At 57.4% G+C, this 25,128-nt stretch overlaps 1 protein-coding gene across 2 annotated transcripts; it reads right to left on the minus strand.

Moving 5' to 3' along the window:
• Positions 1 to 876: 876 nt before the first annotated feature.
• Positions 877 to 25,077, minus strand: PPP1R7 (protein phosphatase 1 regulatory subunit 7). Of its 2 annotated transcripts, none has more exons than XM_066233712.1 (10): positions 24,968 to 25,077; positions 19,712 to 19,840; positions 16,240 to 16,292; positions 15,512 to 15,577; positions 14,832 to 14,962; positions 14,389 to 14,551; positions 12,814 to 12,930; positions 11,896 to 12,000; positions 3,991 to 4,077; positions 877 to 1,844 (listed from the first exon to the last, which is right to left on the minus strand). In XM_066233712.1, exons 1-10 carry the CDS (start codon positions 25,017 to 25,019, stop codon positions 1,668 to 1,670), a joined length of 1,080 nt encoding a protein of 359 aa, XP_066089809.1. In that variant the 5' UTR covers positions 25,020 to 25,077; the 3' UTR covers positions 877 to 1,667. The 2 variants fall into 2 exon arrangements, with proteins under 2 accessions (XP_066089809.1, XP_066089807.1); XM_066233710.1 differs by having other exon boundaries at positions 11,896 to 12,090.
• Between the last annotated feature and the right edge of the window lie 51 nt (positions 25,078 to 25,128).

The following is a 25,128-nucleotide window of genomic DNA, read 5'->3' on the forward strand; positions in this document are numbered from 1 at the left end:
TGTCTAGCCTACCCCCTCCACTGTACCTGATGTTCCCAGTTCCCGACCTCTGAATGAGTGGGTGGCCTTTCCCTCCTGCACCATCCACAGTGCCCCAGCTGGCTTCTCCTCCCCATCCTCAGCTGGAAGGATTTGGCATTTTCCCAGTTGTGAGTTGGATGTCTCACCACTGATTTTTGTTCAAGTGTCTCCTTTAAACGTCTATTTCCCCTCAAACTTGGTTGCTCCCTTTCCTAGACCGTGAACTGGTGCGATCTTCCCTTCACTTCTCACGCCCAGACTCAGTGGACATGTGGACAGCGCCCTGGTCTGGGATCACCCTTCGCACCTCGCCAGCAGCTCCATCTCCGCAGAGCCCAGCAGGCTGCGTCAGACACGCTGTCGGGGGAACGCCTCGCTGGTGCGCGTGCCCGGGGGCTGCTTCTGACCTGCTCCCCCGAGTCTTTCTTCAGCTCAGGCCTCAGGTCCTGCGGCCTGTGTCTAACATCTTTGTCCCCACAGGGGTGGTGTTTGGCGGAGGGCAGAGTGCTGGGGTCACATCTCAAGGGGCCACGCTTTGCCTACCTGCTTCCTTCCCAAAACTGCTTTTCAAGGGCCGCTCACAGTCATCTCACAGTTCATTTTGGCAAAGACTGAAGTCAGGACTTGGACATGGCCTTCGACCTTAAGGCCACCACGTCCAGGCCTACGGCCTCCCTGGCCATGGGCAACCGCTGCGCCACAGGCTCTGACGTGTCCCAGCTCCCAGGCAGCCTGTGCCCGGCTGCACCGCAGGCCCGAGGGCAGCACTGGCAGGAGGCCCCGTGACAGGCGGTGGGCTGTCCCCGCGAGAGGTGGCTACTGAGCACTTGGGATGTGCTGAGTGCAACTAGAAACTGGATTTTCAATTCCACTTTATTTTAATGAAGTTAAACATGAACTGCACCAGCCACGAGTGGCCACACGTGGCTCCTATACTGGACAGGGTGCTTGAGGGTGGGCAGCAGGGGGACCTGTGGTGACCACATGTGGGTCCTCACTCCCAGAGGGGAAATCTGAGACCCCCCAGGAGGACAAGGTCCGTGTGGACTGAATTCAGACACCGGGCTGTTGAGGTAAACTCGATAGAACATGAACTGACACAATGGTGGTCAGTGGAGGTGACCCCACAGGTGGTCAGAGGCGAGCTCTTGGCAGTCTTGGAGGAGCTGCGGGCGGGTCCGCCTCCTGTCAGTGGCTACACGGCCTCCGAGGGCTGCAGGGGTGCATGCAGGGGCGAGGCCTGCCCAGGCCCCTGCCCTTTCAGAGAGCTGAGGGTCACACCACCCCGTACCCGCCGTTTTGTCTTCTCGTATATATTTCTTAAACACTGGCACTGACTGGGCTAAGATTAGAACCCTCTGGGCTGACAGGTTCCAGGCCCTGGGCAGGTGCCCGGACGCCTACCTGGCAGCACAGTGACCCCTGGCGACCTCCCTCCGAGAGGACACAGAGCCAGGGTGCATTGCGTGGTGCAGGTGACAGCAACGCCTCTCAGGGGTGGGCGGCGGGACACACGGCAGTGATCACGCAGGGCCTCTTTATTGTCATCGGGGCATGGCCGCAGAGACAGACGACTTGAGGAGGATGGTGGGTTAGAGAGCCATGGCCGGGAAGTCCGTGTGAGAGGGCGCAGGCGCGCGCGGCGGTCAGAACCTGACGAAGGCAGCGTCGATCTGCCGCACGCTGGGCAGCGCCAGCATCACCTTGCGCCGGTACTGCGGGTCCTTCTGCAGGGGGTTCCGCTCCAGGTACACGGTCTCCAGGCGCCGGGCGCCCTGCAGCTCGTCCAGGTCGCTCCAGCTCTCAAGGAGGTTGTCGTTCATCTGGGAGGACACACGTGTGCACACACATGTACACACATGTACACACATGAGCGCACAAGAACACACCCATGCACACGCAGACACACGTGCAGATACACACGTGCGCACACGTTAGAAAAGCCTCCTTTACAACAGAGCAGCCCTATGCCCCCTCCCCACCACCCCTGGGTGTGCCCGGGCACCAGCGCATTCCACACGACTCTTCGCTAACAGGACAGCCAAAGACTGTATCTCAGTTTTACTGTAGTTTAAACACTTAGTAAAGAAAAAAAGAAAAAAATAAATGAAGAAAGGAAAAAATAAGGAAAAAGAAATGACACAGAGGAACTTGTGAGATGGAGAGCAAGCACGTCAGGCGTGTGCAGGCTCTGTCCCTCCCTCCTGTGGCCTCCTGTCTACGCTCGGTCCGGGTTCTGAGGGCGGCTCTGCGTGGCCCTTCAACGTAAGGACATCGCCTCCCAGACAGAGTCTTACAAGCATGTTCTCTTTTTTTTTTAGAGACAGAGAGAGAGTCAGAGAGAGGGACAGACAGGGACAGACAGACAGGAACGGAGAGATGAGAAGCATCAATCATTAGTTTTTCGTTGCAACACCTTAGTTGTTCATTGATTGCTTTCTCATATGTGCCTTGACCGTGGGCCTTCAGCAGACCGAGTGACCCCTTGCTTGAGCCAGCGACCTTGGGTCCAAGCTGGTGAGCTTTGCTCAAACCAGATGAACCCAGGCTCAAGCTGGTGACCTCGGGGTCTCGAACCTGGGTCCTCCGCATCCCAGTCCGACGCTCTATCCACTGTGCCACCGCCTGGTCAGGCACAAACATGTTCTCAACGTCACCCACAGCCAACCACCCCCGACTAGACTCCAACACCTCAGCTGTGAGGGATCGGCCGCCTGCCTCCCAGGCTGTTGTGGTCATCAGATGGTAGAGCCGTCCGGACACCAGAGGCAGGCTCTGCCTGTGTCCGCTGTCTGGCGGCCTGAGAAACTGTGTTCCTGTGTCACAGCACCCAGTGCTTCCAGCCTCCACAGTCACCAGCTGGCCTGCTTCCTGGGCAGCCGGGGTGCCCGGTGCCACTACTGTCTCAGCAGCCACCCAATTCAGAAACACCACCTCAGTGTCAGCTGTGCCCCAGACCTTCTGCCAGGCCCCCCGGCCCCCTGGGCGCAGGTCTGTCTCTGGTCTGGTCTCTGGGGTTCCCTGGTCTGCCTAGAGCCACACCCATCTGGGTGATGCGCCTCACCCTCCAGCAGCCACACCCCGGGTGATGCGCCACGCCCTCCAGCAGCCACGCCTCCCTCAGGGCGGCTGCACTGGGGCCTCGGACTCCTGTGGCTCCTGAGGACTCGGAGTTCAACCCAAGCACACCTTCACCACCTCATGTCCAGCCTCCCTGACACGCTCTGGTGACACTTCAGACACTGCCTGAAGCCCAGGGCTATTGATAAGAGGCAAGGGACATTGCCCCCATGAGCCACCTGGTGAAAGGCAGGCAGACAGGGTCCACGCAGATCCGCAGCACGGCTGGGTGAGGCAGCAGCACGGCTGGGTGAGGCAGCACCACGCCTTAGCCTCGGTGTGCGGATCGGGTGAGAACGGACGCGCCCAGGACAGCACTCCCAGCAACACGGGCGGGAGGCCACGAGCTTGGGGACGAGCAGGGGACGTGCTCAGAACCCCCTGGCATCCCGGCACTGACAACAACCGAGCCATCATTTTGCAGCCTGTTCCGAGGGCTCTCCAGACTCCTGACACCGTCTCTCTTCTAACTCTGAGGAGACTCCAGGGTCACCCCCAAGGAAACCCACTCATTTCCTCCAAGCTGGGGCCTCTGCCACCGGCCTTCTCAGGCCTCAGCCTGTAGACCGAGCTCTCGCTCCCACACGCCCCACGCCAGCCAGGACTCCACACGGCGGTGACTTTGTGTCAGTCTGCCCATCAGGTACAGTGAGGACGGAGGCCCACATTTCTAACAAGTTCTGGTGATGCAGACACCACAGGCCCAGTGCCCTCACCAGCCCCGTGCACCCCTGTCTCAGCCCACACCCCTCACCCTATGCGCCCTGTCGCCCACACAGGCCCAGGGCCAGCCTGCAGCCTCACACCCATAATGATAACCCCCACCCACCCTAGGGGTGCTCAACTTACCCAGAATTCCTGCAGCTCTGTTAGATGGCTGATATTTTCAATCTTCTTGATTCTGTTTGATGCGATGTCCAACATTGTAAGTTTGTTCTAAAATGAGAAAATAAAGTTTGTCTTGGTTACTTTAGGTCCAGTGACTGTGGCCACGCACACAGCTTACAGCGGCGGGCCTGCTGCCCTCGCAGGAGCATGCTGACAGGGACGCTGGCACCTGTGGGCAGTGCCCCTGCACCCCGCAGCTTTTTTTTTTTTTTTTTGTATTTTTCTGAAGCTGGAAACGGGGAGAGACAGTCAGACAGACTCCCGCATGCGCCCGACCGGGATCCACCCGGCATGCCCACCAGGGGTAACGCTCTGCCCACCAGTGGGCGATGCTCTGCCCCTCCGGGGTGTCGCTCTGCCGCGACCAGAGCCACTCTAGCGCCTGGGGCAGAGGCCAAGGAGCCATCCCCAGCGCCTGGGCCATCTTTGCTCCAATGGAGCCTTGGCTGTGGGAGGGGAAGAGAGAGACAGAGAGGAAGGAGGGGCGGGGTGGAGAAGCAGATGGGTGCTTCTCCTGTGTGCCCTGGCCGGAAATCGAACCCGGGACTTCCGCACACCAGGCAGACGCTCTACCACTGAGCCAACCGGCCAGGGCCCACCCCGCAGCTCTTGACATCACTGGGATCTATACTGGTTCTGTCAGAGCTGAGCCCTGGGCTGCCAGACAGCCGCCCACAAGGACCAGTGAGACAACGGTCTCGGGAAGGGCAGGGAACCCCTGCCGTACAGCATAGGGAGGCTGCGTGTGACACTACTACTCAAAGTAGTGTGTCTCTCTTCATCGAGAAACGAGGAGCCCGGGCTGGTCCAGGGGAGCCGGGCACTGAGGGAGGAGGGGCACTGAGGAAGGAGGGGCACTGAGGGAGGACGGAGTGGTCCAGGGGAGCCAGGCACTGAGGGAGGATGGGAACTGAGGGAGGAGGGGCTGGTCCAAGGGAGCCCGGCACTGAAGGAGGAGGGGCTGGCCCAGGGGAAGAGGGGCATGGAGGGAGGAGGGGCTGGTCCAGGGGAGGAGGGGCACTGAGGGAGGATGGGCACTGAGGGAGGAGGGGCTGGTCCAGGGGAGCCAGGCACTGAGGGAGGAGGGGCTGGTCCAGGGGAGTCGGGCACTGAGGGAGGAGGGGCTGGTCCAGGGGAGGAGGGGCACTGAGGAAGGAGGGGCACTGAGGGAGGACAGGCACTGAGGGAGAAGGGGCTGGTCCAGGGGAGTCGGGCACTGAGGGAGGAGGGGCTGGTCCAGGGGAGCCGGGCACTGAGGGAGGACGGGCTGGCCAGCCTGGAACTGACAGCCAAGGGAAGAGAGCCTCGTGGAGCCACTGCAGAGGACACGGTGCGCTGACCCGTGTTCTGAACGCCCAGCGCACGCTTACTGTCATCAGTAAGCCCAAAAACACTGTATAAGAGCTCAGCTTCACGAGTGGACAAAGCACTCAGAAGTGGTGAGGACAAGTGTCAAAGCTCACACGGGAGAGCAGCCCAAGATGGCCGACTTGGAGGATCGGGTGTCGGATGAGGAGAAGAAAAATAAAGCACGGTCCTGAATGTCACAGTCATCATGCAACAGAAAGACCTCCATCTTGTTCTGAGGTTGCTGTTCAGAGTTGGCGCTGAAACGCTGTAATTGCATGATGATTCTGGATCGCCTGTAGCTCCAAGAAGGTTGCTGAGGGCCAGTCAAAAGCGGTGACTCCCACTGGTCTTCGCCAGTTTCCGGCCTGTGAGTTCCAGGGCTGGTACATCCAGCGGCCAGATACAGAGCATCAGCTCAAGACCTAACAACCATAGTTAGAGTGGTATCTTACGGAAAGGCTCCTCACACCTGACCCAGCTAAGGCAAAGAAAACGTTGTCACAGACAAGTAGCCCACAGCGGATTACAAACAGCTGAAGCCATCCCAGGAAGATTTAGAAATTACACAACTGAAAGCTGGAGTCAGACAACACCAACCCTATACTCAACTACACAAACAACATATTTGAAGGAGCAGTCTATATTGAGACAGAATGGGAAGACAGGGAAGTGCAATTCAAATGAATCAACTAGAGGAATCCCCAGAAAAAGAACTGAATGAAATGGAAATAGCTAAAATGCCGGATGCAGAGTTTAGAATAATGATTGTGAGGATGCTCAAGGATCTTAGAGGAACCATAGATAGACAACACGAGTACCTAAACAATGAGATATCTGGCATCAAAAAGGACATTGAAATCATAAAAAAGGATCAGACAGAAATGATAAACACAATGGCAGAAATGAAGACTACACTACAAGGAATGAAAAGCAGGCGGGATGAAAAAGAGGATCGAATCAGCAATTTAGAGGACAAGATAAACAAAAGCACGGAAGCAGAACAGCAAAAGAAAAAGAGGATCAAAATGTCTGAAAAACTCGAAGAGAGTTCTGTTACAATCGGAAGAGAAACAACATCTGCATCATAGGGGTTCCTGAAGGAGAAGAGAAAGAACAAGGGATAGAGAACCCGATTGAAGAAATCATAGCTGAAAATGTCCCCGAATTGATGCAGGAAAAAGTCACACAAGTTCAAGAAGCAAAGAGAATAACCCGAATAAACCTAAACGAAGACACATCATAATTAAAAAACCAAAGCTAAGAAATAAAGAAAGAATACTAAAAGCTGCAAGAGAAAAGCAGTCAATCACCTACAAAGGAGACCCCAAAAGGATGACATCCGACTTCTCAACAAAAACACTTGAGGCAAGAAGGGAATGGCAAGAGATATTCAAATTAATGCAGAACAGTTTCCTACAACCAAGACTTCTTTATCCATCAAGGCTATCTTTTAAAATAGAAGGAGAAATAAAAAGCTTCCAATACAAAAATAAAAAAAAACCCTCAAGGAATTTATTACAACCAAACCAATGATGTAAGAAGTGTTAACGGTCCTGTTGTAAACAGAACAAGGGTAAAGAGGAATGTAGATTTAAGATTTTAGAAATGCATCCAAATTGAAAAAGAAGTAAAACTATCATTATTTGCCGATGATATGATATTGTACATAGAAAACCCTAAAGCCTCAGTAAAATAACTAGTGGACCTAATAAATGAATTCAGCAAGGTGGCAGGATATAAAATTAATATTCAAAAACCAGTGACATTTTTATACACCAACAATGAACTGTCTGAAAGAGAAATTAAGAAAACAATCCCCTTCACTACTGCAACAACAACAAAGAAAGTACCTAGCTGTAAATTTATCCAAGGAGGTTAAAGACTTGTACTCAGAAAATTATAAAACATTGATAAGAGAAATCAAGGAACATAATCAAATCAAAAATGGGCAAAAGCGCCTGACCAGGTGGTGGCGCAGTGGATAGAGCATTGGACTGGGATGTGGAAGGACCCAGGTTCGAGACCCCGAGGTCCCCAGCTTGGGCGCGGGTTCATCTGGCCTAAGCAGAAAGCTCACCAGGCCTGACCTGTGGTGGCACAGTGGATAAAGCGTCAACCTGGAAACACTGAAGTTGCCAGTTCAAAACCCTGGGCTTGCCTGGTCAAGGCACATATGGGAGTTGAAGCTTCCTGCTCCTCTCTCTCTCTCTCTCTCTCTCTCTCTCAATCTTTCTCTCTCTCCTCTAAAAAGGAATAAATAGATAAAAATAATTAAAAAAAATGGGCAAAAGAAATGAATAGACACTTCAAAGAGGACATTCAGATGGCCAACAGGCAAAAGAAAAAATGTTCAACATCACTAATCATTAGAGAAATACAAATTAAAACCACAATGAGATATCACATCACACCAGTCAGAATGACACATTAACAAAACAATAAGTGCTGGTGAGGATGTGGAGTAAAGGGAATCCTCCTGCACTGCTGGTGGGAATGCAGACTGGTGCAACCACTGTGGAAAATGGTATGGAGATTCCTCAAAAAATTAAAAATGGAACTGCCTTTTGACCCAGCCATCCCACTTTTATTATAGGAATATATCGCAAGGACACCAAATCACTGGTTCAAAAGAAGAAATGCATCCCCATGTTTATGGCAGCATTGTTTACAATAATGAAGATCTGGATACAGCCCAGGTGTCCTTCAGTGGACGAGTGGATTAAAAAGCTGTACTACATATACACATGGAGTACTATGGGGCCATGAAAATACCTTTTGCAACAACAGGGATGGACCTGGAAAATAAAAATAACATGACTTCACTCATATGAGGAATCCAATGAACAATGTGAACTGAGGAACAGAATAGAGACAGAGGAGGGATCAAAGGGACCAGTGGGCAAGCGGACAGAGGGAAAGGGGATGAGAGGATGAGATCAGAGAAGGGAAAGAGCTTGGTTAAATTATATATACATAACAGCATTATAGAGAGCAGAAGAGCAAATCCTGGAGGAAAGCGGGGAGGGTATTGGGGGAGGGGGCAAGAAGGATGTTGAGGGGAATTCGGGGGTGCGGGAGGATGTATACGGTGGGACACTTGAATCTATGTAAACAATAAATTTAAATCAATAAAAAAAGCTCACACGGCTGAAGTATGATCGAACCAACTGGCAGTTTTTCCTGGGGGCCCGCTCAGCCCGGCAGCAGGTCACTCTTCTGCTTTGTCCACTGTCTCTGACCATGTCCCACCTCTCATCTCTCCTGCCCCCCAGATCTGACTCCAAACCCTCCGAGTGCAAGGGAAAGTTAAATGTCCTAATACAATAAAATACCCCTCCCCCAGCCAAACGCAGGCAGCCAGCAGCTCTGCTGCCTCAGGTGTCTGACCGCTTGGGGGCCGGACTCCACACCTGTGTCCCACCCACACGGGCTTGGCCAAGTCCCTCTCCAGAAGTCAGAATGTGGAGTGCATTGTGTGTCCTTAGCCCGGCGTGCCTGCAGCGTTCAGGGGGTTTCAGAGCAAGCAGGGAAAGGGATACATTCACTGCCTCACCTGCCACCACATGCATGTCAGCTGAGTGAGGAGCAAGCACAGGTGAGCATCGGGCCACTGCTGATGAGGCCCGGAGGAAACAGCCGTGTGATCAAGACGAATGTGTAAGGCCCCCAACTACCTTAGAGCCACAACTGTATGTGTCCCTGTACGGAGGCCTGGGAGCCCCACCCTCTCACTGCTCTCGCTGGGCCCACAGGGTGTCCGTGTGGGAGGCAGGACCTGCGGCCCCACAGGCATGGGTGGCTCCTAGGCCTGGGCCTCCAGTGAGCACAGCCTGCCTGCTGTTGCCATGGCCGAGCACCGAGGCCTCCTGGGTGGAGCAGGAGCAGGAGCAGGAGCAGGAGCAGGAGCAGGAGCAGGAGCAGGAGCAGGAGCAGGAGCAGGAGCAGGCCGGGCAGGGAGGGAGGGTGTGCACAGGCCTGTCCTCACTAGGGGTGGTGACCTGCAGGAGTGACTGTGGAGCCACTCGTCCTGGGCAGCTGAGACAAGCTGTCCTTGTGGCCCCTGCAGGCCGAGAAGGGCAGTGGCCAAGAGAGGGCAGGAGACGGCCAGCTGCCAAGTCTTCTGGCTCCTGAAGTATGGGCTACCGGGTGTGCACGGGCAGGTACGGGGGTGCAGGATGTGTGGGGGCACAGGGGCTGGTATGGGGCACAGGGTGTACGGGGCACACGGGCTGGTATGGGGCACAGGGTGTACGGGGCACACGGGCTGGTATGGGGTACAGGGTGTGTGGGGCACAGGGGCTGGTATGGGGCACAGGGTGTACGGGGTACAGGGTGTGTGGGGGCACAGGGGCTGGTATGGGGCACAGGGTGTGGGGGGCACAGGGGCTGGTATGGGGCACAGGGTGTGGGGGGCACAGGGTGTGTGGGGGCACAGGGGCTGGTATGGGGCACAGGGTGTGTGGGGGCACAGGGTGTGGGGGGCACAGGGGCTGGTACGGGGCACAGGGGCTGGTATGGGGCACAGGGTGTGGGGGGCACAGGGGCTGGTATGGGGTACAGGGTGTGTGGGGGCACAGGGGCTGGTATGGGGCACAGGGTGTGGGGAGCACAGGGGCTGGTATGGGGCACAGGGTGTGGGGGGCACAGGGTGTGTGGGGGCACAGGGGCTGGTATGGGGCACAGGGTGTGTGGGGGCACAGGGTGTGGGGGGCACAGGGGCTGGTATGGGGCACAGGGTGTACGGGGCACAGGGGCTGGTATGGGGCACAGGGTGTATGGGGCACAGGGTGTACGGGGCACAGGGGCTGGTATGGGGCACAGGGTGTGGGGGCACAGGGGCTGGTATGGGGCACAGGGTGTGTGGGGGCACAGGGTGTGTGGGGGCACAGGGGCTGGTATGGGGCACAGGGTGTACGGGGCACAGGGGCTGGTATGGGGCACAAGGTGTGTGGGGCACAGGGGCTGGTATGGGGCACAGGGTGTACGGGGTACATGGTGTGTGGGGGCACAGGGGCTGGTATGGGGCACTGGGTGTGGGGGGCACAGGGTGTGTGGGGGCACAGGGGCTGGTATGGGGCACAGGGTGTGGGGGGCACAGGGTGTGGGGGGCACAGGGTGTGTGGGGGCACAGGGGCTGGTATGGGGCACAGGGTGTACAGGGCACAGGCTGGTATGGGGCACAGGGTGTATGGGGCACAGGGTGTACGGGGCACAGGGGCTGGTATGGGGCACAGGGTGTGGGGGCACCAGGGCTGGTATGGGGCACAGGGTGTGTGGGGGCACAGGGTGTGTGGGGGCACAGGGGCTGGTATGGGGCACAGGGTGTACGGGGCACAGGGGCTGGTATGGGGCACAGGGTGTACGGGGTACAGGGTGTGTGGGGGCATAGGGGCTGGTATGGGGCACAGGGGCTGGTATGGGGCACAGGGTGTGTGGGGGCACAGGGGCTGGTATGGGGGGCACAGGGTGTGTGGGGCACAGGGTGTGTGGGGGCACAGGGGCTGGTATGGGGCACGGTGTGGGGGGCACAGGGTGTGTGGGGGCACAGGGGCTGGTATGGGGCACAGGGTGTACGGGGCACAGGGTGTACGGGGCACAGGGGCTGATATGGGGCACAGGGTGTGGGGGGCACAGGGTGTGTGGGGGCACAGGGGCTGGTATGGGGCACAGGGTGTGGGGGGCACAGGGTGTGTGGGGGCACAGGGTGTGGGGGGCACAGGGTGTGTGGGGGCACAGGGGCTGGTATGGGGCACAGGGTGTTGGGGGCACAGGGTGTGTGGGGGCACAGGGGCTGGTATGGGGCACAGGGTGTGGGGGGCACAGGGGCTGGTATGGGGCACAGGGTGTGGGGGGCACAGGGTGTATGGGGGCACAGGGGCTGGTATGGGGCACAGGGTGTGGGGGGCACAGGGTGTGTGGGGGCACAGGGGCTGGTATGGGGCACAGGGTGTGGGGGGCACAGGGTGTGTGGGGGCACAGGGTGTGGGGGGCACAGGGTGTGTGGGGGCACAGGGGCTGGTATGGGGCACAGGGTGTGGGGGGCACAGGGTGTGTGGGGGCACAGGGGCTGGTATGGGGCACAGGGTGTACGGGGCACAGGGGCTGGTATGGGGCACAGGGTGTGGGGGCACAGGGTGTGGGGGGTGCAGGGTGTGGGGGGCGCAGGGTGTGGGGGGTGCAGGGTGTGTGGGGCACAGGAGCTGGAACAGGAGAGCATGTACGAGCAGGCAGGGACTGTGTCTTAGACCCGTGCAAACGCTCACAGAGCTGCTGGGGGCTGTGCAGCGAGCGCTGTCCCCGCGAGGCCCCGATGCCTGTGCTGGCTGTGGTGTGACGCGCCTGCTCAGAGCTCACTCGAGGCCGGGCATGTCCTGGTGAGAACGGCCCCTCGTCTGCAGGACTGGACGTCCCCAGGGCGGTGTACACTAAAGGACAGCCCTGGAGGCCAGAGAGCTCTGGCCCCCGCCGGCTGCTCCGCCCTGTGCCCGCCCCCGGACGGACCAGAGGACGCCTTACGTTGTTCTCCAGGCCTTCGATGACCTCGATGCCGTTGTGGCTCAGGTAGAGCTCCCGCAGGTTGACCAGGCTCTGCAGGCCCTCCATCTTGGTCAGCCGGTTGCTCTGGGAGGGGCAGTGTGTGGGGTGCGAGACAAAACAGCTTTTAGAAAAGAGGTTCCTCTCGTTGGAGAATCTGGACAGCTGGGCATTCCACTGAAAACGGGCCAGAATGGGGCTTACGCAGAGAAAAAGAGGTCGACATTTCCAGTCTGTTGTCCAGGGCTACAAGTCATGCATGAGGGCCAAAAGCTTTTGTGCAAAAACCTTACTGTTTTTGGGTGTGCTTGGGGAAGATCTACCTCAATCAGTAATTCAACAGTCAAAATCACTGAATATTTTAAAGTAGATTCTCACTTCCTTCAAGATATCTTGTAACTCAAATTAGAGTATAAGGCTCGATCTCGCCAGGCCCTGCAGGCAGACACCCACCACACCCGCCTGCAGGGTCTGACTCCACTCACTGGCTCCTGACAAAAAGGGGCGTAAGCCTGGCAGTGCTCAGCTGCTAAGAGTCCCCGTGTGGACAGAAGGAATCGCGTGTAACCACTGAGCAGGACGCGTTAGGAGCGTTGTGACAAACTTATCCTTCTAGACTTTCACCTGGACTTTCACCAGGAAAAGGAACGTGGCCCTAAAGGAGGAGATGCCTGTCTGACGTGGGTGTGCACACGGCTGCGTGTACATGTGACCTCGACCGCTTCGGCTGCTCGTGATGACGCACCCTCGTGGGCACGAGCGGCAGCTCTGGCTCAGCCAGGCCGGGAAGGCCCTGTGGGGGCTGGGGGGGCCACACCCTGAAGCTGGGGTCTGACCACCATGACCTCAGGGGCCGTACCTGCCTGGGGGGCCACGCCATGAAGCTGGGGGGGGCCGTACCTGCATACTGAGGACTGTCAGGTTGGAGAGTGCGTCCAGGTTCTGAAGTTTAGTGATCTTGTTTTTCCCCAAAAACAAACTCTCCAGACTGGTTAATGTGTCGATATTCTCGATGGCCTGTGGAAAGGACAGGGGGACAGTGGGTGTGGCGTGGCCACCTGCTCCCCCAGGGCAGGAGACCGTGCTCTCTGGACTTGGCCTCGGGCAGGTTACTGTCCCTCTCTGGACACTTTCCAGTGACATCTCACTTGAAAGTACAGAAGGAGAAAAACTGAGACAGGTGGAGGGTCTGAGGTCTCGTCTCGGGCTCACTGCCAACCTCCAGGGTTCTGGGGACAATTTAAAAACCCAGGGATGAGGTTTGTCAGGTCCTCCCAGCTCGAGCTGACATCGTCCTGTTAGTCTGTGTGGGTCTGCTACAGTGCATGCCCAAGAGCCTCGGTCTCCCCAGAAGCAAGCAGCCCAGGCAGGACCCCGGCTGTGCCCTCCTCGTCCCCACAGCCCGGCTCATCCTCCCGCTCTGGTCCTGACTGCTGCGTCTGGGCACAGCTGGTGGCTGAGTGACTGTGCACTGACCACAGCGCTGTTCCGCCCTCGGCACCCACAGCCCTTACGGAACAAGCTGTTAACCTTCCAGCAGATGGGAAGTGGCCAGAGTAAGCGCATGCTCACACGGCGGGGACCCCAGCACGGGCACAGGGTGAGCTCGTATGCCCGTCCCAGCAGGACCTGGCTGGGGTCTGTGAGGGTGGAGGTTGATGGGGAGGGCACCCTTCACTGTGGTGACTTGTGACGAGCCACCATGCCCCTGGAACATGCAGACACTTGAGAGAACATGACACCTGGCTGCTCTCTAGTTCCAAGTGTGCTTTGTTGTCTGCGGCCACATGACCACTAACAGTGTCAAGAGGGGCCCTCGTTAAAACCACCTCTTTGGTTTGTGTCCTGCCCAGGTCTCAAGGGCCAAGCCGACTGACCACTGTCTGCTGCAAACTTCCAAAGCCACCGGAGTGCCACTTCCCACGTGGCTGGAAGGGAAGAGTGCTCAGGGACACCTGAGTGGCCCATGGCCTCACCTCTGTCCTGACTGCCTCCTCCTCCTTGCTGGCTGTCCCTGTCCCTAACCCTGCCGTGTCTCCGGGTCCCTTGTCCAGCTCTTCCCAGGGCTGGTGGGTCAGCTGGGGAAGGACCGCCAGCTTCTCTGGGAACTGGACTGCTCTCCCAGCCCTTCTCTCCACGGCACCGCGCTCCCGGCAGGCGGCAGGGTCTCACGCAGCCCAGGCTTCCCGTGGCTGGTGGAGGTCGGCTGCTGTCGGCCTCTCTGCTTGTCACACGCTCGTGTCAGGCAGGGTGGCCAGAAACACAACCACCCGCGCACCGCGCACTCGCAAAGCATTTGGGGACGATCCGTCTGCCTCCAGCAGAGTGGCCGGAGGGTGTGCTGAGTTTGGCTCACAGCTGGGACAGAGCTCACGTGAAACCCGCCTGCCTCGAGGCTGGCCCACGCCCCTGGGCACATGTGCGCACTGACAGCCTGACCACAGAGCGTGGGAGCCCGGGCGAGTCCGCACCTACCCGGATGCGGTTGGAGCCTAGCTCCAGCATCTGCAGCTGATGCAAGGTGCTCAGGTTCTCGATTTTACTGATTTTGTTGTTGACCAAGAAGAGCTTCTTCAGCTGTGTCAACTTGTCAACGCCTTCGATGCTTCTCAGTAGATTAAAAGAAATATCTAGAATCCTGGAACAAACAAAACAATTTATTTTTTAAACGATCAACTCAGACTGTAACTGCCTCGGGGGCATCCCCACCGCACTGTGCCAAGGGCAGGGTCACAGTCCCGAGGGCCCAGCCAGCAGCCGCCACCCAGAGGCTAATCTGCAGGCCGGGAGGGACAAGCCTCTGCACCTAGGGAGCCGGGGCAGGGCAGGACCCGAGGGCAGAGGCGGCCTCTCCAGGGCACAGGCTGTTCTAGGGACACCAGCCAGCCCCTCGGTCATCCCTGGGCCTTGGGACTCACTCCAGCTCTGTCAACGAGTCCAGATTCTCGATCCTCTTGATCTGGTTGTCATAGAGGTCCAGCTCTCGGAGGGTGTGCAGCTCCTCCAGGTTCTCGATGCACTTGATCAGGTTCTGACGGAGGCACAGAGTCTGGGGGGAGGAAAAGGACACTTGACCTGGGCAACAGGCGGGGTCACGAGGGGCCAGCTGCCTATGGGAATGTGGGCAAGCTGGGCGGTTGGCGGGGGAGCTGGCTCTCATTCTCCTGCTGTTTTCTGGAAAGGGCTGACATGGGGAAGAAGGCTGACCCCACAGGGAGGCTGCAGCCAGGTCCTGCCCTGAGCGGACGTGGTGAGTGAACCCTTGGGCTCACTCTTGAAAAACAAACTGAACTCAGGGGAGTAGGACCGTCCAGTCTGGTGTGTGCTTAGCGGTGGCCAGGCCCTGACCTGACGCTCCACGGGCAGCCGGGGGTCTGAGTCGCGGCCCCCACACTGCTCTGCAAACCTGTCCCGCTCAGGTCCAATGTGCCCGATGGGCTCCTGATGCAGCCAGCCCCTCCCGCGGGGCTCTGATGACTCAGCCGAGTCTCAGTTACGAGCTAATCTATAATCTATAATCTATAATCTATGTCCTGTGTTAGGACGACTCTGGACGGTCACAGAATCACCTCATGTGAAAGGACAGACCTCCTCTCACCTTCACTTTCTTCAGAACCTCAAATCCTTCAATCTTTCCGATGCGGAAGTGATTCAAGTCAACATCCTGAAACAGAGAGAGCTCGAGCTAGCTGCAGGAGCGTAGGAGGCCTGCTTCCCACAGCCGGAGCCAAAACAGAGCTGCCAGGTATAGAGGGGGGGGCAGGGTGAGGAGAACCGCTGAGCCAGTGTCACAGGGGAGGTGGCGCAGACAGGTGACAGTGACACCGAGGTGAACTTCAAGATGCTCACAGGTTTAGCTATGATTATCATTTTATGTAAAACCAGCCCTCTAGGTGAGCAGCATCTAAAGCCTTCCCCGAGCGCTGACAAGCTGCGAGGAGAGGCGCTGCCCATGTCACTCCCACAGCCCCACGCTGGCTGTTCCGCAGAGGAGGCCTCCCCTTCCCGGCAGGTCTCCACACGCCCTGCATTCTCACTGCTTTTCAGATGGGATGTTAGAGTCTCACATTTACAATGTAGTCGCTGGACTCAAGTCACTTATAAGTCAAAGGCATTTCATCTGCCACACAGTTAAACAGAAGTGGGACTTCAATCACTGCTGTTAACAACAACGAGAACCCAAGGCCTCGGATCCAACCAAGGCAGGCTCAGACGTACGTCCTCCTCTGAGCAATCCCTTCCCACCTGGCCCGTCCATAAAGGATAGCCTGGTGGTCAGAGTGGCCCGCCACCACGCCCGAGGCTGGGCCGCGCAGGCAGCCTCACCTCTGCGTCTCGGTCCAGGCTGATGGTCTCCATGTCCACAGGCAGCTCTTGCTCTGAGAAAATGAGAGGAAAAAAGAGCCCGTTCAGAGCCCCCGTTCGTAGGAGGCAGCAGCCCAGCCCTGGTGATGAGCTGGCTTGCAGGCTCAGAGAGGGGAGTCCAATGCAGAGGGGACACCAACAGGTGACATCTGGAGGACCGGGTGACAGGGAAGGCTAATTAACACCCTGCTCCAACAGTGCTCACCCTTCAAGCCCTCGGGGCTTCCTAAGTGCAGCTACTGGCAAAGGTCTCCACAGACAACCTGGTCTGAGGCTGTCGGACAACCTGGTCTGAGCAGCGTGAGGCTGCTGGCCATCCACTTCTGGTGACCACGCCTAGAGCTGCAGAACTGGCAGCGGCTCATGCTCCCGTGTGCGGCAATGAATCAGGCCATTTGACTACAGACCGCGCTGGGCATACCAGATGTTCTGGTATGTGCTTTCAATTGCTTTTGAATATACTTTCTGAAACACTATAAACACTTCTCTGCAAAGAGCAAAATGGAAGGAAGCTGGGCTCAGCAGACAGGATCAGACTGCGGAATACCTCAAACGCACTCTCGACTGGGGGGCCGGGCACTGACCCTAGCGGAGGACCTCCGCCCCCCAGGCCAGGTCTCAGATTCCTGACACATCCGACCGAGGGGGGCTGCAAGGACCCCTCTCGCTGAGGAGTGCACAGCCATAAACTAGCAGCCCCCTCTCCTCATGTCATCTGACCCCATTTCAGCATTTGTGTTTCAAAGAGTTAAACTCTTTTTTTTTTTTTTTTTTTTTTACAGAGACAGAGAGAGAGAGAGAGTCAGAAAGAGGGATAGACAGGGACAGACGGACAGAAAGGGAGAGAGATGAGAAGCATCAATCATTACTTTTTCGTTGCGTATTGCGACACCCTAGTCGTTCATTAATTGCTTTCTCATATGTGCCCTGACTGCAGGCCTTCAGCAGACCGAGTAACCCCTTGCCCGAGCCAGCGACCTTGGGTCCAAGCTGGTGAGCTTTTTGCTCAAACCAAATGAGCCCGCGCTCAAGCCGGCGACCTCAGGGTCCCGAACTTGGGTCCTCAGCATCCTAGTCCGACGCTCTATCCACTGCGCCACTGCCTGGTCAGGCTAAAAGAGTTAAACTCTTAAAAAGAGTAACAATAGTTCCTTGATTTCACCAACTGTCTTATGATTTCTTCTCCCATTGAGTGAGTTCTGCTCGAATTAGGGCCCAAGGGCCACATGCTGAGGGGGCAGCACTTCTCCCGCAGGTGTCTGCTGGGGCTGGGTGGCCTGACAGCACGTCTCCGTCGGAGAGCCAGCTGCCGACCCGTTTCCCGTGAACTGGTCATTGCCGCCTGGCTTGGCTCCCACCGCAGCTTCTTGCCCACATCAAGCTGAGTGCAGCACCCAGCCTGCCGACAGTCGGCAGCCCACACGCCCGTCCGCCGGGCCCTGGACGGTGCACCTGACGAGAGCCCCAGCTCAGACAGCAAGTACTGGCCCCACACGAGTGAATTCCCTTCCCAGTCTTCTCACTCTGCCTTCTCCAGGACGGTCTACGGTGGCTGGACAAAGTAAACGCTCACCCACGCACCTTACCCGCAGCTCTACAGGAGATCACCAATCTAAGAATCACGTAAAATAAGGTGGGTGAAACCAAGAGAGGGTCCCAAGTCACCTGTCCCCTCCAAGGCAGCCTAAGTTCGACATCAGGGCCCAGGAAGCTGAGATGGGGCTGTGCCTGGAAGGCGTGGCACACCGGCCACTCATGTCCAAACCAGGACGCTTTAGTCCAAGGGGCACCACAGGCAGTCACACTGGGCCAGCACTGGAAACTGGGGCTGTCCCGGGCTCCTCAGGACACGTGACCACGCGGCTTAATGGGGTCTGTCTGTAATCCATCCAGCACCGGACAGGCCCCAGAAAGGTCAGCTTCACCTCTGACGGTTACCAGCCGGAACACCTCTCTGAGTATACGGTGCACTGACTGACCACACCTTCTGGTGTCCCAGGGAAAGTAAGTAAAAGGGAACAGTGACTGTTTGAAATTGTTTTATTTGAACTTAAGATTTAAATACAGGTATGAGCAAGTCCTGGTTTCTCTAAGGACTTACAAAAATGAGTATTTCCAGAACGTCTGATCAGCAGTCTGGGTTTAGACAACGGGGCTCCAATCCAGCTGTGCCCCTTTGGCGCCCTGTGCCCTTGACGGGCGAGTCATGGCAAACCTGTGCTGATGAGCCAGGGGAGGAAGCCCACGACAGGGCTCCGTCGACTCTCCAGCCCAGCACAAGCAGCAGGTGGTCGTGTGTGAGGACAGGCAAGGACCCCACCGGTCGGGCTCTCTGGGCCTCAGTCAGACAGCAACGAAAGCTTCCCTGTCACTGCCGTGTGCTTATCCCACCCACGTCACCTGCAGAATATCGACTCCACAGTTCTGAGATGTGACTGGTGCTTCTGTGGTAATCTCCTTTGCCTTAAAATTATGTTGCTACAGTTACCAGTCACCATCACAGGCACAAAGAGGATAATGCTGCTTTAAAATTTTGTTTTGGCTTTTATAAATTTGTTGTTTTTATTATTAGAAGGGTAACGTATGATCACTATCTTAAATGTCCTTACATGGTACCCAAATCTATCAATAGAAACAGAGGAGGTACAAGACCGTCAACAAGTTGCTGTTCAAAAACAATGTCAACAACAGCTGGTGTGTTTTCTCTCTCCAGTGGGTACAGCTGCATATTGTTAATATTCTGTAAATAAAAGCAGTATTTTAATATGCATACTGTTTGGAAATTTGCTTTTTCCAACTAATAACACGTCTTGGACATCTTTCCGTCTGTTCATATGGTTTCTACTCTCACTCTTTTCAATATAAACTGGTTTTCTGAGATGGTGGCCGGGGAGCCGAGGAACCCACCTGCCGCCAAATTCACTTTGTTGTTCTTGTTATCCACAAAAGCAACCGGAGGCCACGGGGACACTGCCCATGAGGTGACTTTCCCAACACGCAGGCCACCACGACGTCCAGCCCCAGGCTACAGACGTGGTGCGCAGAAACTCAGAAATGACCCCTCTGAGATATTAAACGTGCTATTCTGAGAGCAGCCTGTATTGCTACGGCAGGAGTGATCCTTGATGTTGACCGCAAGTGTCTCCTTCTGAACATACGGTTAATGAAATGTTCTGGTTTTGTTTCAGGCGACACACTAGGACCAAGGCTATTATCCGAGTCTGTCTTCAGTGGAATTAAAGAAGCACAACCTGCCCGCGAGTGACCTCTGCTTCCAGCCTGCCGAGGGCTCCAGGGCTGCCCAGCAGACCACACCCAGCACAGCGGTCCTCCCTGACGACACTCACCGCACTCTGGGAAGCGGGGGACAGATGGCGTGCGACGCTGCCCACACCCACCCCCGTCGTGGTCAAGGTCCTAACTGGGCCGGTACCTGGTGGGTCCTCTTCCCCCCGCTCCTCGCCGTCCTTTAGGCTCTGCGCGCTGAGGTCCGCCGCCAGGCTGCTGCTCGGCTTCTTCCCCTCTTCATCGCCCGAGTCTTCAGACTCCACCCGCCTGTCAACTGAACCCACACAGATCCGTGAGAACCCCCGTCCACGGCATGTTCTCGCCGCAGCACACGTGACAGACCGACAGGAGCTGTACGTCAGAATGACCTCATCTACGTTTAACTTGGTCCAATGACCATCTGAGTGTCTCCCAGGTGCCAGGCCCCACCTGACCATCTGAGTGTCTCCCAGGTGCCAGGCCCCACCTGACCATCTGAGTGTCTCCCAGGTGCCAGGCCCCACCTGACCATCTGAGTGTCTCCCAGGTGCCAGGCCCCACCTGACCATCTGAGTGTCTCCCAGGTGCCAGGCCCCACCTGACCATCTGAGTGTCTCCCAGGTGCCAGGCCCCACCTGACCATCTGAGTGTCTCCCAGGTGCCAGGCCCCACCTGACCATCTGAGTGTCTCCCAGGTGCCAGGCCCCACCTGACCATCTGAGTGTCTCCCAGGGGCCAGGCCCCACCTGACCATCTGAGTGTCTCCCAGGGGCCAGGCCCCATCTGACCATCTGAGTGTCTCCCAGGTGCCAGGCCCCACCTGACCATCTGAGTGTCTCCCAGGGGCCAGGCCCCACCTGACCATCTGAGTGTCTCCCAGGTGCCAGGCCCCACCTGACCATCTGAGTGTCTCCCAGGTGCCAGGCCCCACCTGACCATCTGAGTGTCTCCCAGGTGCCAGGCCCCATCTGACCATCTGAGTGTCTCCCAGGTGCCAGGCCCCACCTGACCATCTGAGTGTCTCCCAGGTGCCAGGCCCCACCTGACCATCTGAGTGTCTCCCAGGTGCCAGGCCCCATCTGACCATCTGAGTGTCTCCCAGGTGCCAGGCCCCACCTGACCATCTGAGTGTCTCCCAGGTGCCAGGCCCCACCTGACCATCTGAGTGTCTCCCAGGTGCCAGGCCCCACCTGACCATCTGAGTGTCTCCCAGGTGCCAGGCCCCACCTGACCATCTGAGTGTCTCCCAGGTGCCAGGCCCCACCTGACCATCTGAGTGTCTCCCAGGTGCCAGGCCCCACCTGACCATCTGAGTGTCTCCCAGGTGCCAGGCCCCATCTGACCATCTGAGTGTCTCCCAGGTGCCAGGCCCCATCTGACCATCTGAGTGTCTCCCAGGTGCCAGGCCCCATCTGACCATCTGAGTGTCTCCCAGGTGCCAGGCCCCACCTGACCATCTGAGTGTCTCCCAGGTGCCAGGCCCCACCTGACCATCTGAGTGTCTCCCAGGTGTCAGGCCCCATCTGACCATCTGAGTGTCTCCCAGGTGCCAGGCCCCATCTGACCATCTGAGTGTCTCCCAGGTGCCAGGCCCCATCTGACCATCTGAGTGTCTCCCAGGTGCCAGGCCCCATCTGACCATCTGAGTGTCTCCCAGGTGCCAGGCCCCACCTGACCATCTGAGTGTCTCCCAGGTGCCAGGCCCCACCTGACCATCTGAGTGTCTCCCAGGTGCCAGGCCCCACCTGACCATCTGAGTGTCTCCCAGGTGCCAGGCCCCATCTGACCATCTGAGTGTCTCCCAGGTGCCAGGCCCCATCTGACCATCTGAGTGTCTCCCAGGTGCCAGGCCCCATCTGACCATCTGAGTGTCTCCCAGGTGCCAGGCCCCATCTGACCATCTGAGTGTCTCCCAGGTGCCAGGCCCCATCTGGCCATCTGAGTGTCTCCCAGGTGCCAGGCCCCATCTGACCATCTGAGTGTCTCCCAGGTGCCAGGCCCCACCTGGGCGTGGCAGAAGAACTGGGGGTGGCCAGGCAGGGGCAGGGAGGCCGTGTGGGCGTGAGGGTGAGCATCACACGGTTCCTGCCCTCAAGGAGCTCCTGCAGTCGCCAGGCTTTCTGAAAGCCCTGGGTGTTGTGCTAAGTGCGCTGACGCTGACACGCGGTGGAGCCTGTATATCCGCACAGAGGGGACACTCTGACCCTTCCGCCACATACCTTCATGCACGCTCCACTATCCATTTGGCCAAGAAAACCAGCCCAGTTCACAGGCCCACGTTCTGAAAGAAATCGAGACTAACTCAAATCAGACTGTGGGCGAGAAGCTCTAACGAAAAAGAGAAGACAGCCAATAGTGCCAACTGCCCCACGTGAAGGTCACGGGCGCTAACCACGAGGACATGGTGACTCCGGCCAGCTCAAATCTTTGGACGGCTGGTAAATAAATACTTTTTGAATTAATACATAAGACAATGATTAAATGTGGCAGACTGGTAAAACTGTCAAATCGCGTTCCTTTCTCCGAACTCCTCATGACCTCTTTTGGAAGTCTGTCTCGACGTCCGGAAGCACCAACACCACACTTGGAATTACAACCACAATGAGACTTTTTACTCCTGATCCCGGCTTCCCTGCAGAGGGGAAGACGGTCTGTTTCATCTCGTATCCCCCACTGGCCTAGTGAAGAAGCACCCAGGAAAGGACTGCTGGACAAAGCACGTCCTCATAAATGCCACCTCCACGCCTCCAGATCCGCTCCTCTTCCCTGCCCCCAGCAACTGCCTCAGCAGCTACGCATCACCTGTGGCCAGCGCTCCTGCCAGGCCTCCTAAATGGTCTCTCAGCCCTGTCTGACCCTGTCTAATCTACTCTCCACTGCCAGAGAACCTGATCTGATTCTAAAGTCCAAGTCTAATCTCTGACTCCAAAAACTTCTGGAATGCCAACAGCTCTTCCCGAGTCTGCATCTAACCCCGAGTAGCCCAGTTCAGCAAGTGACTTCCTTTTCCAAACCCCAGCCTCCAGAACTGCAGGCGGGAGCCCGTATAGCAACCAGATCTCAAAGTTGCTCACAATTAAATCAGAAAAAGCACAAAAACTGCCAGTTTTTAATAAATAGAAGTATACATTTAACTAATAATAGGTATCCCCTGCTTCCTGAAAATTCACTTTACACTACATAATTTTTTTAAAAAGAAAAACATCAGTACCTGTTTCCACTAATGAAAGAACTCCAAAGAGGATTTTCTCTTTTATGTAAAAAAGTGAAAAACAAAAGTAGCCTCTGCTTGTTTTGCAGCGAGCCCTAAGAGAGGAAGCACCAACTCCAGCCAGCCAGAGTGGCACCAGCAAGCTCCTTCCCCAGGGCGATGCCAGCCTCCAGCATCAAGCTGCCATCCAGTCTGGGCTTCACCTCCATGTCTGCACATCCATCAGCAAGACGTCTCCTGAGATAACTGCTTCTCCACTTGATGCCACTTTGGCTTTGGAAGGTTTCAGAGGAGCAGTCCACTCTCGGACAGCGGACAGTGAGGAAAGACGGCGCCCCCAGGCACTGGCACCCTGCGGTCACGGCTAAGGGACAGCAAGCGCCATGGTGCGGCTCAGCCCTGGGTGGGAAGCGCTTAGCTAATGAATGGCAGCCAACATGAAGCCTGGGACTCTATCTTGAGAACTGCAGGGTCTGGGGCACCGGACAGAGGATCAGCGTGTCAGGCGACTTTGGGGCATTGGGGACAATAGGCTGGCTGAAGGTACTGGCAGTGGGAATGGAAGAGGTTTGAAAATTGGAAGATTTTAAGGAAGGAGAAGTGTCAGAACTTGATGAGTTGGATAGGCTGGGGCAGGAGAGAGAAAAATGCTGGGTTTTGTGTTTGCCATTTACCAAGCCATGGAAATGGTTGGGGTGGGGGTAGGAGTGGGGAGATGGACAAGGAAAAAGGGGGCTAGGAAGAGGCATCGCCTCGCTTAAAAAGATCCAAGGGTCTCAAAGTCCAAGACCCTCCAAGAACCCCCTCCCCCAGACCTCTCTGGCCAGCCTCTCTGGCACTCTGCACCCTCCACTAAAACGACTGTCATGCTTGGTCAAACTCTCCTTCCAACAGGCCATGCTCTTTCACACCCTTTGCCTTTGACTGTGCGGTTTCCTTTGCCAGAAGTGACTTCTGATCTTTCCCTTCCTCTATCTCCAACCTGGCTGAACCTTTAAGGGTCAACGAGGAGCTGGCTGGCTTTGGCGGTGCATCCCTCACTCCCAAACATGCCGGCTCTCTCCCGCCACCTGCCCGGCGCTGACACGCGCGACAGTGGCTGCTCTTCCGAACGCTGTGCACCCCGTGAGACAGCACCCCGGGCCCCTCGGGTCTAACCGAGCGCCAAGTGGCGGGCAGGCGTGTGTGCACGTGTGTGCAGCACCGCAGGCACTGGTGTGCATGCCATAGGTGTGTTGTGCACGTGTGTGCAGCACCGCAGGCACTGGTGTGCACGCCATAGGTGTGTTGTGCACGTGTGTCCAGCACCGCAGGCACGGGTGTGCACGCCATAGGTGTGCTGTGCACGTGTGTCCAGCACCGCAGGCACGGGTGTGCACGCCATAGATGTGCTGTGCACGTGTGTCCAGCACCGCAGGCACGGGTGTGCACGCCATAGGTGTGTTGTGCACGTGTGTCCAGCACCGCAGGCACGGGTGTGCACGCCATAGGTGTGTTGTGCACATGTGCGCACGTGTGTCCAGCACCGCAGGCACAGGTCTGCATGCCATAGGTGTGTTATGCACGTGTGCGCAGCACGGCAGGCACGGGTCTGCACGCCATAGGTGTGTTGTGCACATGTGCGCACGTGTGTCCAGCACGGCAGGCACGGGTGTGCACGCCATAGGTGTGTTGTGCACATGTGCGCACGTGTGTCCAGCCCCGCAGGCACCGGTCTGCACGCCATTGTTGTCAACAAAGTGGAGGAGCCTCACGGAAGGTCAGTGATCAGTGGGGTTAACTTTGCAAACGGGCCCCGGGGTTCACAACACTCTCTCGGTCGCTCGTCCCCCGTCCCCACGACCCATCGCTGCCTCCAGGACCCTCAGCCACGGCCGCCCCGTTGGCCCGTTCACTGCCCGGGGACCGAGCCCGGGGACCAGGCCAGGTTCCGGGCGAGGCTCCCACCGGCTGGCGGACGTCCGGGCTGCGGGACCGCCGCGCGGTCAGCATCTCCACGGGCCCGACTGGCGTCGCTGCTCCCCGCTCCGCCCGGGGTCCGCGCCTTTCGAGCCACCGCTGCCCCAGCCCCTCCGAGCCGGCTGGCAAGCTGTCAGGTGCCGCGGCCGGCCGCCCCATGTCTCTCAGACAAGGCCGGTGCGGGCCGCCGCTCCCCGCCCTCCAACCCCCGTCCGCCGGCCCCTTCGGCCGCCGCCCCGCGGGGCTACTCACCCTCCATCATCTCCTGCGACTGTTGCTCGCCCGAGCCTCGCTCCGCCGCCATGTTGGCTGCTCTTTCCCTTTCCGGAATCTGTCGCCTCAGGCCCCTAAGCCAATCAGGGCTCCCAGTTCACAGCAGCCCAGCCAATGGAATCCCAATGAAAGAGGGGGGC

Source organism: Saccopteryx bilineata, chromosome 5 (genome assembly GCF_036850765.1).
Source record: "Saccopteryx bilineata isolate mSacBil1 chromosome 5, mSacBil1_pri_phased_curated, whole genome shotgun sequence".
In the NCBI taxonomy this organism is placed as follows: domain Eukaryota; kingdom Metazoa; phylum Chordata; class Mammalia; order Chiroptera; family Emballonuridae; genus Saccopteryx; species Saccopteryx bilineata.